Below are 13,456 nucleotides of genomic sequence, written 5' to 3'. Positions count from 1 at the left end.
ATCTCTTAAGCTATGCGTAGTGAAGAGGCTACAAATGGGGCGAATTGTGACATGTGGCGTCCAATCAATAAAAGGGGAGAATTTGTTTTTGAGATGTAATGGTGTAAGGGTTACAAGTTGGGCCCACAATGTCTTTTTTTATTATTTCCTTTTTATAATTAAACTAATCAAATAAAAACTAATTTATTTAAATAATAAAATAAAAATGCATTAAAATAAAAAAGAAATACAAAAAAAACATAACTAAAAAAAGATACATGTAACAACTCGGTCTTTTTCATTTTAAATAACCCGACCCATTTCATGTTTGGAAAATTTTATCAATTTAATTATCGCGTTTATGTTTAGCGAGTAACTTTTTATATTATTTTATGTGTTCATTATATATATTTAATATATCTAACTAACTTTGAAAGATATACGATTTTAACCCAAACCACAAGTATTACCTATATTTGTTTCTCTCCTCATATTTCAGGGTCTAAACTGCAAATATTATATATTAATACCTATTACAATCCAATGATCCGTTTACCAATACCCAGATTATCAAATCTGAAGACCCGTGACCCGTTTAAGTTTACTTGCACCTTAATTTTCGTTTATAATCTAATTTGATTCGTCCATATCGTTAATACGTATTAAGCCGTTCTTATATCCCAATTAATTAAGAAATCAAATCCCAATTTGATTGCAATCCTAAAAATAACGAACCGCCATTAGGAGAATAGGGTTTGCGTGTATACACTTAATAATAATCAAATTAAACTGGTCCTCGCCATCTATATCAGTCCGCGACCAAAACCTTAAAAGGGATTCAAGTATGTCGGCTTGCAAGTATCCTAATCGTGATTTAAGTTTGGCCGCCACCGAAACCCGTCGTTCATTATCAACGCAGCACGTTTATAGGTAACTGATTCCTGCTTCTAGGTCGTTTCATCATGTATTTCAATAACCCTAACACTAATTGGGAAATCATGTACCAGATTGATGGATTATAGATCTAGAGTTTGGTTTGATTTGGGGTTGATCTGCTTATTTGTATTATATCTAATCGGTTCCATTCATTTTACAAGTCAAGCACCTTCCTTGATGGAAGGTGCGTGTTTGGTTAACCCATTTGAACCGGCTGGAGGCGCGGCTTCGAACCCTCTAGCCCGGTTTTTGAGTTTTATTTTTAAAAATTATGTTTTTAATTAGTTTTAAACAAATTGTAACTACTACTAATAATAAACCAATATTATTTTATGAAACCACACCTTTTTGAATTGACGTTTCTTATCAAATAATCCCGTTACAAGCTTTCGTACTATATATATATATAAGTAAATATTAATAATAAACATTATTCATTTTATTTTATTTAAAACTTGACACATTAAATTCACGTTTTCTAGTTGTTGCGCGTTTTTTTAAAAAACTTATTATCTTTATATTATATTATATATATGTTTTACGTTTAAACAAAAGTATAATAAACGTATTAAAGGGATTAAGTATATTTTAACTGTTAATTTATCGTTAAGAGATTTAAAATAAAGTATTTATTTATATGATAAACTTATTACGTATTATTATCGTTAAAATAATTTATTTATATATTCATAAACATTTATTATTGTATTATGTCTCGGCTCGTAATTAACTGTTTAAAATTCGATCGTATAAATATTATATTCAATTTAATGGTATTCTCAAAATAATAACGCTTCTTATGATTTAATGCTAGACAATTATATTGTTTTTACTATAATTATAACGTTAGAAATCAATCGTTCGACCAAATAGCGCACTAATCGTAAGCATAACTTAAATCATATCGAAATCTTAATTAAGTAAAAGGTGTTATCTTTTATAATTTATTCTTACTATTATTTAAATAGGAATCCTTGACGGTATATCCCGAAGGATTTATCTTCCTCATCACCATCCTCATTTATATTTTCGTTCATCCGATCAGGTGAGTAATCACTTCCGTATTTTACTTGTTTTCAAATGTTTTGGGGACACTTGCGTACCATTTATTATATTATTTATCTTATTATTTCTCAAACGCAAACAGTGATCTTTGTGTTGTGTATCAATTGAATGATTGCCTGTCACTTGCTATTTGCTTACTTGCTTACTTGAATTGCATTCGGAGAGGTCCAACATAATCTCATTATAGTATGATCATACGACCGTTGTAGTGGCCGGAGCCCGATCACATTGGCAATGGTTTCACAGACACCTCATTTTTGGTAACCAATGCCCATTCGCATGGCAACGGTATAGCCCTTTCTTTATGGTTGATTGTTTATGTATGTGCTATGGTTTAATTGTTTATACTCACATATAACAGTTTTGCTTATTTTTACTCTATAATTTATATCATTATATATTATCATTTTGTTCATGTCAAAACTGGTGAATCTACTCACTCAACATGTGTTGTTGACAAATATATATATATATTTTGTACGCATTTGCAGGTTATAGATTGGATTGCTTATCGAACTGAAGCTCACGTAGAGATGAACTTAGGATGATAAACATAGACAAGAATAGTTGATTTTGTATTGTAATTTTCTCTATTTTTGTTGGACTTAAATGTTCGTTGACAATTAATAAGTTAATTAGATATTGTCGCTTTACAATTGCATGATAGTACCTTGTGAGCTGTGGCAATCGCCCCATTATTTCCGTCGTAGGTTGGGGTGTGACAATACATAACTAAAAAAATACATAACTAAAAAAAATACTAATATCCATAATATTCGCGCATTTTTTCAATTCTTTGTCGTTGCAATAATGCGGCCTCTTCGTGTAACCCGACCGCTTTGAGAGATTCGTATTCTTCACTCATTTCCTGCAATTCCAACATAGCAGCAATCTTTTCTTGTTGTTTGTTGGTTTCTCTCATGACATCGTTGAGTTCCTCGACACACTTTTTTGTGTTTTTTGATGATTTCTTTCATGGTAGCGGCGAGTTCCACGAGTTTCGGTTGGTTCGGGTTGTTTGTAGGATTCATTTTGCTAGATTTTTTTTGAAGAATTTGGGTATGAATTGTGTATGAAATGGAGAAGAAGGGTGTATGTTTATATATATATATATATATATATATATATATATATATATATGTATTGTTTAAATTAATTAATTTTTTTTAACATTTGACCGTTGTCAAACGGTCATTTATATATAATATTATTATTTTCTTCTCCAACCGGCGACAAATACAACCCGCCCCGGCTCCTTTTCGCCCAATTATCGCCAGGGGGGGGGGGGTTCTAGCCCCTTCGCGCCCGTTTGTCGCCCACTCCCATTACACTCAGCCTTAAAATGTTTGACATCTTAAACAAAATTAGACACGGTGTGACAACAAAATAAAAACTAGCAGAAGAATGATACATATATAGATTATTTGATTTTGGCTTTAGAAATATTACCACTTACACATTTTGGTCTTCAAACGGTATGCGGAATGGGTTTCGAACGGGATGCAATATAATGATGTAACGATATATTTACGTACGCACGCACGCACGCGTAAAAAACATGTATTAGTGTATTATTATATATTATTATTAGTTATTAAATCGTTATTAGCTTTATTATCTGCATAAAATAGTGGTGAATGGTTTAAGGATATCGAGATAAAAAGAGTGTGTTTTTTAATAATTTTAAAATTATCAAAAAGAAAAAAATTATGTAAAATTAATAAGGAGAAGTGGTGTGTGTGGGGGGTGGGGGTAACCTTCATTTGCCTGAAACACCGTGGTGGTGTTACTACACGATCAAGTATACCTGGATTGGGGTTCCTAAGGGTGCCTCGTCCACCCTATAATGAAATGACAAGGATGATGCATCATCACCTCAAGTCTGACTACTCACGAGGTTTAAAGAAACCAGTAAATACGGTATGTTGGGTTTTTAAAGCCTCTTTTATGCATTCAATACAACACTAATATCATGTAAGTATTAGCTTTTGCGTAAATTATGTGTTATTAATGCCGATTCAAACAATGTTTGCATAGTGTAAAGTAAAGTTGTGTAATTTATGCCGATTCAAACAATGTTTGCATAGTATAAAGTAAAGTTGTGTAATTTATGCCGATTCAAATAGTAAAACGTATGGTTTTCACATGTATGATATCTTCATTGGTTCGTGGATTTAAAAGATTAATTTTAATGTTTATACTTATATTTCAATTAAAAAGTTACTAATAGAATTATGTAACATCCTGAATATTATAATGATAAATAAAGAAAGTTACGTTTAGTGATTTCGTGTTATTAAGTAAGTAATACCGAGTAAAGAACGGATCATGGACTTAGATTAATTAAGATAGATTAAGGGTAATGGGCCTTAGGTCCATGGGCTTTAAGGGATATAAATATCCCCTTAAACCATCCTAAAACCCTAACTATCATTTCCATCTTTCATAAATCTCTACACACTCAAAAACACACACATACACTACACCTCATACGGCCGAGAGAGAGAGAGATCGGATTCGAGTCCAAAAATCAAGCCGACCATTATTAGATCTTCAATATACGAGATAACCAAGCAAACCGCGACCACACCGAACGTATAAAAGGTATGTTTTGATCCTAAAGATTTCGTTTTTATAAACATTTAGTCTTGAAACTTAGAATGAGAGTAGATTGGGTATAAACGAAACATAAAGTTGTAAACTTGATGATAAATACGAGTGTAATGAACCCGAAAATGGAAACGGCTCGATTAATGAACCCTTAACATTAGTATTGAACGTTTTTACCATAAAGGTCCAAACTTTACGTCATTCTGGGCTAAGTTTTACCCAAACAAGGCCATGGGAATGATCGCGGGACTTGTTAACGCCATACCCATGGATTTCTCGGTAAAACAATAATGATTTTGGGGATTAAGGATGAACAGCAGCGGCTGCTGCACAACTTCGCCTACAAGCGAACTTCGCCTGCAAGCAAGTTCGCTTGCAAGCAAGTTCGCCTAACTGGTAACTTCGCCTAAGGCCAAGTTCGCCTAACTGGTAACTTCGCCTAAGGCCAAGTTCGCCTAACTGGTAACTTCGCCTGGTGACAAGTTCGCCTAACTGATAACTTCGCCTGGCATATGTTCGCCTAGGGTTAACTTCACCGAACACTAATTTCGTCTATGCTTAAGTTCGCTTAATGTTAAGTTCGCTTATTGTAAAGTTCGCTTAATGATAAGTTCGCTGGAGTTAGCAAATGAGAAAATAAATTAAAAACCTAATGAAAAATGTGTTAGGGGCTGCCCCTTGGACCCTGCTAAGGGCTGCCGCCCCTAGACCCCGCTGCCAGGGGCGCTGCCCCCGGACCCCCGTTTGTTGTGGGTTATATAAAGATAGAAATACAACATGAGTAGTAGTAGTTAATTGATATATGTAAATATTATACTGTTAGCCGTGCACAACTCAAGAAGGGAATAACGATTAACGGAGAGCGTAACAGGATTCAGGTGAGTTTCTAGCCCCACTTCTGTGTTATGTTTTCGGGGCTGTGTGCATACTCGATATGTTTGTTAATACACTTATCCTAAGTGATAAGTGTATGCCTTATATGAATGATGTGAAATGTATGAATGATTGATTGTTAGTACGTGAACGATCTTCGGATATTGCACGTACTGTCAGGTTGTAGTGTTACGTATAAGGTAAGTATAATGTATTTGCTTATATATATGAATGCGATAAAGTTAACAAACGAATGAAAGGCATGGTTGCATGGTAACGAAGAGGGACCAGACCCTAATAATATCTGTGATGTTAGGGACCAGACCCTAATAATATCTGTGATGTTAGGGACCAGACCCTTATAATATCTGTGATGTTAGGGACCAGACCCTTATAATATCTGTGAGGTTATAGGGCGAAAGGCTCTTTAAAACGTATGATTATGTATGTAAAGAAAGTATGAAGGTAAGAATGAAAGTATATGCACTTATGTGTGTATGAAAGAAAGTTAAGAGGTTAAGTATGAAATGTAAGAAGGTATTGTATGAGTACGTGATTAACTAGAACTCACTCAGCGTAGCTGACTTTTAGTATGCACGCAGGTGAGTAGAATGAGGCAGGTAGCTTGAGGAGGACACATGGCAGAGTTGGACGAAGTTGGCATCTGAAGATTTTGCTATGATGTTTTATTTTAAAAGACTATGTTTTGTTTTTAAATGACTATGAATGCTCGATAAGACGAGAATTATGGTTATGGAATGTAATGGTTTGAATGTTTTTAATGTTCCGCGAATGTTTTAATTAACTCTGATATTTAGAACTGCGTTTATGAGTAAATCCAACACGAAAGTAGGACTACCAGTAACGGGGTCTTGCAAATTAAAAACTTTATTTGTTTCAATACACATTATGTTCCTTTTTTATATCCTAATCTGCATTTGCATTTGGTAATTGTTGTCATATTCTTTGTTTGAATGATGTTAAAATTTTGTTGATTTTCATAGTCTTTTTCCCCTTACAAACATGTAGCTCTTGGTGTTTTGTGTAGTATTTGAATAATTTTGTATTTGAGTTGGCCAAACATTCCGTGTCTTTCTCTGTTTTTAATAATATCTGAAACTATTCCTTATACTTGAGTGAGTTTTTTTGAGACGTTATATTAATCATTTATACTGATTTTGACGTTTCAGACCTCACTCGTCTATAAACACTATAAAAAAGGAAACTCATAATTATAGAAAAAACCCATTTGAGTCAAATTTCAAATATTAGACCTTAAAAATCTTTAAGCCTTAACCATCAATATCATTCCACCGAACCAATATATAATTAGTGTTTCAAAAATCCTAACTATGCATCGATTAATCGCCAGTCCTTACTCTACTGATTAATTTTGGGCTAGTCGGCCAAGTAGTCGGCGTTTTCTCCTAAATGTATATATAAAACAGGAAGTTGCATATAAAAATGTGTGTGTATATTAAACTAAAAATTACAGGATGGGTATAATTACAAGACTGTTAAATTATTTAAGAACTTGAAGGAACCCTTGAAAACTAACGTTTTTTTATAAAATTTTTGTATGTTAATGTTATTTGAGTGTAGTTTTTATCATTTTGTAAATCTATATTTACGATTACAATTTTGAAAATTAGTTTTTATACATATCTTTGTTTTGTTTTACGCCTATGTAAATTTGTTAGTACTTAAATTTTACACATATGTAAACTTGTTATTAATATATGTAATCAAAATTTTTTATATAAAATATGATAAAACTACTCTTAAATAATCTTAATATATAAAAAAATTTGAAAAATGTTTTGTTGTTTAGAGTTTCTAAGAGTTTTTAACTTTTTTAGAGTTTTTAAATGATATCAACCATATATATATATATATATATATATATAATTAAAAAATATATATTAAATTTTAATTCGATTAATCCTTATTTACTTATTTATTGTTAGTTTTCACCTCACTGCCACTAACTATTTCACAATTAGTGTATGTGTAGTTGTGCGATCTCTCTATAGCTTCATCCTGCCTTCACTGAAAATTCAAATCAAAAGTAAATTCAACATAACCATGTGGTATTATTATATTTTAATAAAACGTTAAATACATAATATTGCCAAATAATAATAATAATAATAATATATCTTTATTTAATGAACCTCTCTCTTTCCCATACTCACAAGGGTAAAACTAAAAACTAAAAAGAGAAAAGGCTTTATTTCACTGCTCTGCCTCTGTACTTCAATTAAACCCACCAACTCTCTCCGTCGTCTTCCCTTTTTACCCCTACTTTCAATATTCTTTCACGTTGCTTCAGATTCTGGCTTTCCCAACTATGGAAGCATTAAGATACTGGAGAACCAATGCCAGTACCAGTGACGGACCTACCAATGCTAACACCACCACCACCATTGTCACCGGAGTCAACAGTCAAACCTCAGAAACAGAAGAAGACGATGACAATGATCACGGACCGTTCTTTGACTTGGAGTTCACTTTACCACCAGAAGATGACAAAAATGTAGAAACTCAAAACGGTGCCGTTTATGTGGGAGATGAAGATATTGAAGATGATGAAGAAGATTCCGGTGGATCTGAAATGAACTTCACGCTTATGTCCAGTTCGAGTGGTGACAGTACGGCGGACGTCAACGTGTCAGTCTCGCCGTCCGACGAGTTGTTTTTCAACGGCGGTTTTGTTCCGGTGGACCAGACGACGGATATTAGTTCAAATTCAAAACCACCGCCGCAGCTTCGTCTCGCGTTGATGAAATCAGCTACGAAGTTTCGAGTTATGATGTTGAAGTTTCGGAAAACGAAATTATTAAACGCCGAATCGAACGCGTCAAGTTGCTCCGGTTCGAAGAAAGAAGAAGCTCCGGCGAGTGTTACTGGAGAGAGTACTAGTTCCGGTGGTTCTGGTGATACTGGTAAGTCAATGACGGTGAGGTTTAACGTTGATGAAGTGCCGATTATTTCATTATTTAGAAGACATAACAGCTCAAAACCTTCAAAGAAGCAACAAACCGATAATAACCAGACGGAGGATAAGAGGTTTACAAAAGAAACGATGCAAAAGTATTTACGTAAAGTTAAGCCTCTATACGTTCGTGTTTCACAGAAATACGGTGAGAAGTTAAAGCTCGCCGGAAACCTAACGTTTACAAAACCTAATTTATCACCGGAGGAGGAAAAAAATACATCGTTTGTAAACCCTAGGAGAGAGAAAGAACCGGTTTCTGAAGGTTTAGAACCACCGTTACTTCCGGTTACTTCTAAAGGACTGAAACAAGGTAATTTACCAGCTGGACTTCGCGTTGTATGTAAGCATTTAGGTAAAACCTTGTCTGCTTCACCAGCACTCGCCACCGCCATCGTGGCAGCGCCAGGGGCAATACCGTCAAAACGCCGTGACGATTCGTTGATACAGCAAGAGGATGGGATACAGAGTGCCATTCTACACTGCAAGAGGTCATTCAAGTCTTCGAGAGGTATATATTTATTTAATTTATTAAACTAAATTTAATATTATTTCAATTTTTATTTATTTAAATTTTAGATTGTGGTGGTGAGACGGTGGTGGCCGGAAAATGTGAAAACAGTTCGATTTCCGATGCGGTGGAGGAAGTGAAGAAATGAATGAAAATGAAGTGATGACGTGGATGGTCAAAAAGGTGGAAATGATAATAGTTTTGGTTTATTTGATGTTGATTGTGATAGAAACTAGGAAGAAATGAGTTCTCCATCATCAATGATCAATCAAGTAGGGATTAATGGCTTCTGTAAAGTTTTGTCTTCAATGTTTATATTGTTTTTATATTTTATATACTTGTTATTATATCTTTTTTTAAGTAATGTTTTGTTTGTGAAGTATATAATTTGGAGATGCATTAATTCCTTTCCTTTTTTTTAAAAAAAATTTGTTTAATCATGTGTTTGATAAGTTTAACCCTTGTTATTTTTGTTTTTACATCAAAAATAAAATAAAATTTAACTCAACTAGCATTTAAAGGGAAAGTGAAGATTTTATCGTATGTTTCAAGTTTGAGTCGCATCTCAACCTGTATTCACCGTAGTTGGCTTTCTGAAGGTAATTTTTGTAAGGCCTCGTTACCGGTGTCTCACATTGGACGTTGGATTTACTCATAAACACAGTTCTAAATATCAGAGTTAATTAAAACTTTTCGGAATAATATAAACTGTCAACCATCCATTACAAATATCTATAACTCGTCTTTTTAATAAACATAACATAAAACATAATATCAAAACATCACGACAAATCTTCAGATGTCAGCCTCTTCAGTATTGCCATGTGTCTCCCTCAAGCCAGCTGTCTCAGTCGATTAGCCTGCGTGCATACTAAAAGTCAGCTACGCTGAGTGAGTTCTAGTTAATCAGGCAACGTACAATACATTCACATACTTACTTATGCACCCGAATGTACACACCTTCCTATTTTCTTACATACTTACATACTTACGTACTTTCATTCTTTCTTTCATATTTACATACATACTTGCATTCATACACATACATATTAAAGAGCCTTTATCCCTATAACCTTCGCCGATATTATTAGGGTCGGCTCCCTACATTCGCCGACATTATTAGGGTCGGTTCCCTACATTCGCCGACATTATTAGGGTCAGTTCTCTTTTCTACCATACTTACCCTTCATATTATACATTCATCACGTACTTACATACATACATATCTCATACTTTGCATACTACATATTACCTTTCCTGTCGATACGTGCAATATCCGAAGATCGTTCACGTACCGACAAGCTTTCATTCACATCCAAATATACATACATAAGTAACATATAAATCATACATGGCATACATTTACCATTTAAAGTAAGTGTATTAACTATCACATCGAGTATGCACACAGCCCCGAAGACATAACAAGGAAATGGGGCTAGAAACTCACTTGAACTTGGTTACGTTCACCGTTTATCGTTATTCCCTTCTTGAGCTGTGCACGACTAACTGTATAACAATTACACGTATCAATTAATTATCACTATCCATATCATCTTTCTAGCTTAATTATTACCCATAACGAACGGGGGTCCGGGGGCAGCGCCCCTGGCAGCGGGGTTCTAGGGGCGGCAGCCCCTAACGGGGTCTAAGGGGCAGAGCCCCTGGCTGGGGTCGAGCTGATTTTATTTACATTAACTGTCTTAACACATTTTCCATTAGGATTTTAATTTATTTTCTAATTCGCTAATTCATTCTTCATAACGAATTAGGTCTGATTCGCTATCCGACTCGTTACCTTAAATGTAAGCGAACATACATGTTAGGTGAACTTAACTTAAGCGAACCTAAGTTAAGCGAACTTAACATTCAACGAACTTAGCATTCAGCGAACTTAACCAGTAGCGAACTTAACCAGTAGCGAACATAACCAATAGCGAACTTAACCAGTGGCGAACTTAACCAGTGGCGAACTTAACTAGTAGCGAACTTAACCAGTGGCGAACTTATACAGAAGCGAAGTTCGTGGTCTGCTGTTCGCGGGTTCGTCTCGTCGCATATTTCACAACCTCAATACAGATTTTATGATTTGGCCTTAGTCCTAAACGTTCCCTAGACCGTTTGCGGTCCAATCTTGACTCGTTTATAACATAAAGCACGAACCTTTGTGGTGAACGTTAGGGAATAGATCTAGGGTTTCATTTTATACGAGCCGTTTATGTTCGTGGGTTCATTAGGTTCGTTTTATCATCAAGTTTACAACTTTACGTTTCATTTACACCCGATCTAATTCCGTTCTAAGTCTCAAGGCTAAACGTTTATAAAAACGTAAACTTTAAGATCAAGAACATACCTTTACGTGTTTTACGGTTACGGTTTAACTTGGTTACGAACTTTAGGTCTTGTATCTATCTTGCACTATGAGGATCTATCAAGAATCGACATTCGTTTGGCTCGGATCTCGCCTCTCTCTCTCAGCCGTATATAGTGGTGTAGGATGTGTGTGTGTTTTGAGTGTGTAGAGATTTATGAAAGATGGAAATGATAGTTAGGGTTTTAGGATGGTTTAAGGGGTATTTATATCCCTTAAAGCCCATGGACCTAAGGCCAATACCCTTTTAATCCATCTTAATTAATCTAATTCCATGACTTTTCTTTATTTAATACTAATTAATAATTTAACGCCCGACAACTTAACACAACTTTCTTTATTTAATATTAGAATATTTTAGGATGCTACAATTTTCCCCCGAACTAGAGATGATTGGTTTGGTTTGGTTTGGTTTGGTTTGGTTTGGCATACATAGTGTTGTACTATTGCAAGGGCGTGAGGTTACTTTTTACCATTTGTTGGCTGTCAAAAAGAAAATATTTTGATTTTACATATCAATAAGTAAAACAAAAATACTAATTTATAGATATCTATAGTTATCAAATTTTGTGTGCATAAACATTTATAAATTGTGCATAAGAGTGTGTTTTTATTTTATTTTCTTCTTTTTATGTTTAACCTTGTGATTTTAATATTTTTCTTTTAACCGTTAATACTATTTATCTTTTACTTGTTTGTTACAAATCATTTTCAATTTTTAAACCAGCACTTTCCCATTTTAAACCTAGGTCCCCAACACTTTTCGTTGATTACAAAAATTCCGTTTAATATTTCACTTTAAATTCTGTGAGTTAACACGTTACAACGAGTGTGTGCGGTTCAACATTTGTTACCACTAATTTTCCACGTTCAACGTTTTTACATCTACTTTTCCCTGTTCAACATTTCGGTCCTAAGTCAACTTACTTATTTTTTTTATTCTTTGTGTTTCGGTATAATTTTTGCGTATTAATACGCCACAACATGTGTGCATGGTTGAACGTTTTTTACGTCTATTTTTCTTCGGTTTAACAGTCTTGCCGGCCACTGCAAAGAACGAGTCCAACGTCCCTACCAACATTGGGGTTCGATATAAATGTTTCGACGTTGCTTTTTTCGTGGTTTTACGCCCTCGGCGCAACACAGGGGCTTAATACAAGTTTGATATAAACAATATGATTATTTTTTTATTTGTTTGATAAGGACTTCTGTTCTAAATTTCTATAACTTGTATGTCATCGAAGTTGCTTATAAATTATTAAACTTTTAAAAATTATAATTTTACTTTTCTGTTGTTTTATTGTTATTTTTGTAGTTTTGTAACTGCAAATTATAGTTTAAAGCATTCTAAAGGGAAAATACATTTAAAAAATTCAGAATATAGTATTGATTTTGATATTTATTTGTACCTTTCAATCTTCATAATTTATAAATATCTCCTTATCTAAGTATATACTATTTTATATTACAAAACATTTGGAATACACATGTTAAGAGTTTTTGATTTTTAGAGTTTAACAACTTTTTATTCATATTATACAAACTTAATGTAGTTAATTTAAATAATTAAAACATTTTAAAGAGTAAAATGGTATTTTAGTCACTATCAATCTATCACACTACATTGAATTCACTACATTCTATCCATCATAGTATTTTAAATCTATCAATCTATCACACATACATTTAATATTTATTAACTTTTTGAATCTCGTATTTTAAATTTAAATATATTTTATTCAATTATCACTTAATAATGTTTTTGGTATTTAAGAATACATATTGGTCGGGTCGGGCAACAAGTCGTTTTAGAATAGGTCACATAATAAGGGTTATTTTGGTTCGAGTCAAAACGAATTTTAAACAAAACAATTTTGGGTTAGAATGGGTTTGGGCAGAATTATTGGTATATCATGAAAATTATCTTCATATAACCATGTTGATCAATGATCATGTTAAATACCATTTAGTGCAAGCTCAATTGCTAGTATAGAGCTATAATAATACTAAAGGGAAGACGTGTACTTTGATTTTGTTATTGTTGTGTGATCTTCTATCTTTACATGGATCTTGTGTTTCTCATTTTTCATCTTCATTTTCCATCTTTGTTACAAGT

At 33.7% G+C, this 13,456-nt stretch overlaps 1 protein-coding gene across 1 annotated transcript; it reads left to right on the top strand.

Moving 5' to 3' along the window:
• The first annotated feature begins 7,638 nt into the window (after window positions 1-7,638).
• Window positions 7,639-9,259, top strand: LOC143579658 (putative membrane-associated kinase regulator 2). Its single transcript, XM_077062902.1, has 2 exons — window positions 7,639-8,969; window positions 9,038-9,259. Exons 1-2 carry the CDS (start codon window positions 7,814-7,816, stop codon window positions 9,115-9,117), a joined length of 1,236 nt encoding a protein of 411 aa, XP_076919017.1. The 5' UTR covers window positions 7,639-7,813; the 3' UTR covers window positions 9,118-9,259.
• Window positions 9,260-13,456: the final 4,197 nt, after the last annotated feature.

This window comes from Bidens hawaiensis, unplaced genomic scaffold, assembly GCF_021521415.1.
Source record: "Bidens hawaiensis isolate Kalapana, Puna unplaced genomic scaffold, B.hawaiensis_p1.1 tig00029892_1, whole genome shotgun sequence".
Lineage (NCBI taxonomy): Eukaryota > Viridiplantae > Streptophyta > Magnoliopsida > Asterales > Asteraceae > Bidens > Bidens hawaiensis.
Note: the sequence above shows the minus strand (reverse complement) of the source record. Positions and strands in the feature narration are given on the sequence as shown.

What these genes read in the sequence shown, in the direction of transcription:
- LOC143579658 (XM_077062902.1), top strand. Translation starts at nt 7,814, where the DNA reads ATGGAAGCATTAAGATACTGGAGAACCAATGCCAGTACCAGTGACGGA. An exon ending in GTCATTCAAGTCTTCGAGAG is followed by an intron (nt 8,970 to 9,037) that starts GTATATATTTAT and finishes TTTAAATTTTAG; the next exon opens with ATTGTGGTGGTGAGACGGTG.